At 65.3% G+C, this 3202-nt stretch overlaps 1 protein-coding gene across 1 annotated transcript; it reads left to right on the top strand.

Moving 5' to 3' along the window:
• Positions 1 to 713: 713 nt before the first annotated feature.
• On the top strand, positions 714 to 2487 carry NEDD8 (NEDD8 ubiquitin like modifier). Its single transcript, XM_088538404.1, has 4 exons — positions 714 to 738; positions 857 to 904; positions 1484 to 1566; positions 2373 to 2487. The coding sequence occupies exons 1-4, from the start codon at positions 721 to 723 to the stop codon at positions 2485 to 2487; spliced, it is 264 nt and encodes an 87-aa protein (XP_088394530.1). The 5' UTR covers positions 714 to 720.
• The last annotated feature ends 715 nt before the right edge of the window (positions 2488 to 3202 follow it).

Raw genomic sequence — 3202 nt, 5'->3', positions numbered from 1 at the left:
TGGGTCAAATTGGGTTGAAAAAAGTGGAATTTGGGGCTTTTTGGGGGAAAATCGGGGGGTTTTGGGGTCGGGGGCCGCTTTGGGGCAAAAAAGGGCGATTTTGGGGCCTTTGTGGGGCGGGGGGGCAATTAGGGGTTAATTACCCCGGGTGGGGGGAGTAATAATCCTTTAATAATTAATAGGTAATTAATAATAATACTAATTTCATTAATAATTTAATAATTTAATAATCCCCCCCCCCCCCCCGCAGGTGGAGCCGCTGCCCCTCCCCCCCCCCGTATGAATAAATAAAGAGCCGCCATTTTGTGATGCTGGCCCCGCCCCTTTTCCCCGCGCCGCCTCCCCATTGGCCGCCGCGGGGCCCGGCCCCGCCCCCGCGCGCGGCCTCATGGGATTTATCCCCCCTCAAAATGGCGGCGCGGGGGGGGGATAGCGCCGCCATTGGCCAATGGGAGCGCGTGGAGGGGGGCGGGACTACAACTCCCGTCGTGCCCCGCGCGGCGCCATTTTGTGAACGGGGGAAGGCGGAAGTGACGCGTTGCGGGGGGGACTACAACTCCCGTCGCGCCCCGCGCGGCGCCATTTTGTGGCTTGGGGAAGGCGGAAGTGACTCGGGAGGGCGGGACTACAACTCCCGTCGCGCCCCGCGCGGCGCCATTTCGTGGGCGCGGGAAGGCGGAAGTGACGCGGCGGCGGGCGGGGCTTCCGGCGGGCGCCACGATGCTGATCAAAGTGAAGGTGCGGGCGGCGCGGGGGGTTCTGGGATAACGGGGGGGGGGGGGTCCCGGTGCGGCGGGACGGAGGGGGCGGGGCGCTCAGAGGCTCCTCCTCCTCCCGGTGCCGCTCGGCCAATCAGACGCTGACGGGGAAGGAGATCGAGATCGACATCGAGCCCACGGACAAGGTGCGGGGGGGGGGGGGGGGAGCGCGGGGTCCTCCAGGCTCCCAGGGTGCTCCGCGGCCCCCCCCTCCCCGTTGCCATGGCGCCCCGGTCTCCCCCCCCCCCTCGTTTCCATGGCAGCCCCGGGCGGGAGGGGGGGGGGGGGCGGGAGCGGTTCCCAGGGTGCCCCGCGCTCCCTCCTCCCCCCCCCTCCGCGTTGCCATGGCGCCCCGGTGGGGGGGGGGGGAGCGGTTCCGTGTCGCTCCTCCCCCCCCCTCCGTTGCCATGGCGCCCCGGGCGGGGGGGGGGGAGCGGTTCCGTTGCCATGGCGCCCCAGTCTCCCCCCCCCCCGCGCGTTGCCATGGCGCCCCGGGCCGGGTCGCTCCGCCCCCTCCCCTCGCCGCTGCCATGGGGCCCCGCCCCTTGCCACGCCCCCAACCCCAATGGCCCCGCCCCCGCCGCTCCCCCTCCCCCGGTTCCCCCGCCCCTCCCCGCGTTCCCGTGGCCCCGCCCCCGGCCGTTGGCCCCGCCCCCCGGTCGTTGGCCCCGCCCCGTTGCCGTGGCCCCGCCCCCGTTGCCATGGTTGCCGGGGGGCGGGGCCAGGTGGAGCGCATCAAGGAGCGGGTGGAGGAGAAGGAGGGGATCCCCCCCCAGCAGCAGCGGCTGATCTACAGCGGGAAGCAGATGTAGGGGCGGGGCCTGGGGAAGGGGCGGGGCCAAGGGAAGGGGCGGGGCTTGGGGGAACGGGGAGGGGCTTGGGGGAACGGGGCGGGGCCTAGGAGGAAGCAGGGGGGGCGATAATGGGGGCCTAAAGGGAGGGTGAAAGGGAGGGTGAAAGGGAGGGGGGGTTGGAGGAGGGGGCGGGGCCTGGGGAAGGGGCGGGGCTTGGTGGAAGGGGAGGGGCCTGGGGGAAGGGGGCGGGGCCTGGGGGAAGCCGGGGGGGGCGATAATGGGGGTTGGGGGGGGCCTAAAGGGAGGGTGAAGGGGGGGGTTGGAGGAGGGGGCGGGGCGTGGAAGGGGCGGGGCTTGGTGGAAGGGGGCGGGGCCTGGGGGATATAGGGGGGCCTGGAGGGAGGGTGGGGGGGGCGTGTTGGAGGAGGGGGCGGGGCTTGGAAAGGGGGTGGGGCCTGGCCGGGGGAGGGGCCTGGAGGAAGTGGGGGGGGTTGGAGGAGGGGGCGTGGCCTAATGGTGGGAGGGGCCACGAGCAGGTGGGAGGGGCCTAAAAGGGGGGGGTCCTGGGAGGGGATAAAAGGGTCATGGAGGTTAAATGGGGGCGGGGTTTAATGGGGGCGGGGCCTATAGGGCAGGGGCTGATGGGGCGGGGTCTAATAGTGGGGCAGGGCCTAAAGGGGGGGGTCTCATGGGGGGGGGCTAAAGGAGGGGGTGGAGTCAAATGGGGGGCGGGGTCTAACGGGGGCGGGGCCCAAGGGGGTCTCTGGGGGCGGAGGGGGCGTGCCCCGCGCCAAGCCCCGCCCCTTTTTGCCCATATAAGGAACGACGAGAAGACGGCGGCCGACTACAAGATCCAGGGCGGCTCCGTCCTGCACCTGGTGCTGGCGCTGCGGGGGGGCGGGGCCAGCGCGGGACACGCCCCCCGCCGCCCCTGACCCCGCCCCCTCCCGCTCCTCCCCCCGCCCCCCCCCGCGCGGAGCCCCCCCCACCCACCCATGAATTGAACCGGGGGCGGGGCCGTGACGTCACCGCGCAGGCCCCGCCCCCGCAGCTGGGGGGAGGAGCCCGAGCCCCCCCCACCATTAAAAAAAATCGTATGTTTTTTTGGGTCGTTTTTTCCCCATTTTTTTTCACTCCTTGTTAACACATTTTTATTCTCACATTTATTTATTTTATTATTTATTATTTTATTTTTTTCCTCTTTATTTTTGTTCTTAATTTTTTTTGGCCATTTTGGGGGCATTTTACCCCATTTTTTTTGCTCATTTTTAACACTTTCTTTTCTTTATTTCTGTGTTTTTCCCCCCATTTTGAGGTCGTTTTTTTTCCCCCATTTTTCATTCACACATAACCCATTTTTATCCATTTTTTTTTTCTTTATTTCTGTTTTTTCACCTTTTTTGCCACTTTTGGGTCATTTTTCAAGTGTTTCTTCCAGCTTTGTTGGTTTTAAAATTCCTTTTTTTGGTTCTTTTTTTTCCTGTTTTGGGGCGATTTGGGCTGAATTGGGGCGATTTGGGCTGAATTCAGAATTGGAAGGAATTGGGGGAATTTGGGGGAATTTTGGAGGAATTTGGGGAATTTCAGGGGAATTGGGGGGTTTTAGATGAATTTGGGCAAATTTTGGGGGATTTGGGGTGAATTGGGGGC

The sequence above is a fragment of the Tinamus guttatus genome, unplaced genomic scaffold (assembly GCF_059628265.1).
Source record: "Tinamus guttatus ecotype Peru unplaced genomic scaffold, ASM5962826v1 Tinamus_guttatus_pri_ptg001071l, whole genome shotgun sequence".
NCBI lineage: Eukaryota > Metazoa > Chordata > Aves > Tinamiformes > Tinamidae > Tinamus > Tinamus guttatus.
The sequence above is the reverse complement of the archived record's forward strand: the minus strand, read 5'-3'. Positions and strand labels throughout refer to the sequence as shown.

Coding starts and splice junctions, on each gene's coding strand:
- NEDD8 (XM_088538404.1), top strand. Junction 905..1,483: donor ACATCGAGCCCACGGACAAG/GTGCGGGGGGGG, acceptor GGGCGGGGCCAG/GTGGAGCGCATCAAGGAGCG. Junction 1,567..2,372: donor ATCTACAGCGGGAAGCAGAT/GTAGGGGCGGGG, acceptor TGCCCATATAAG/GAACGACGAGAAGACGGCGG.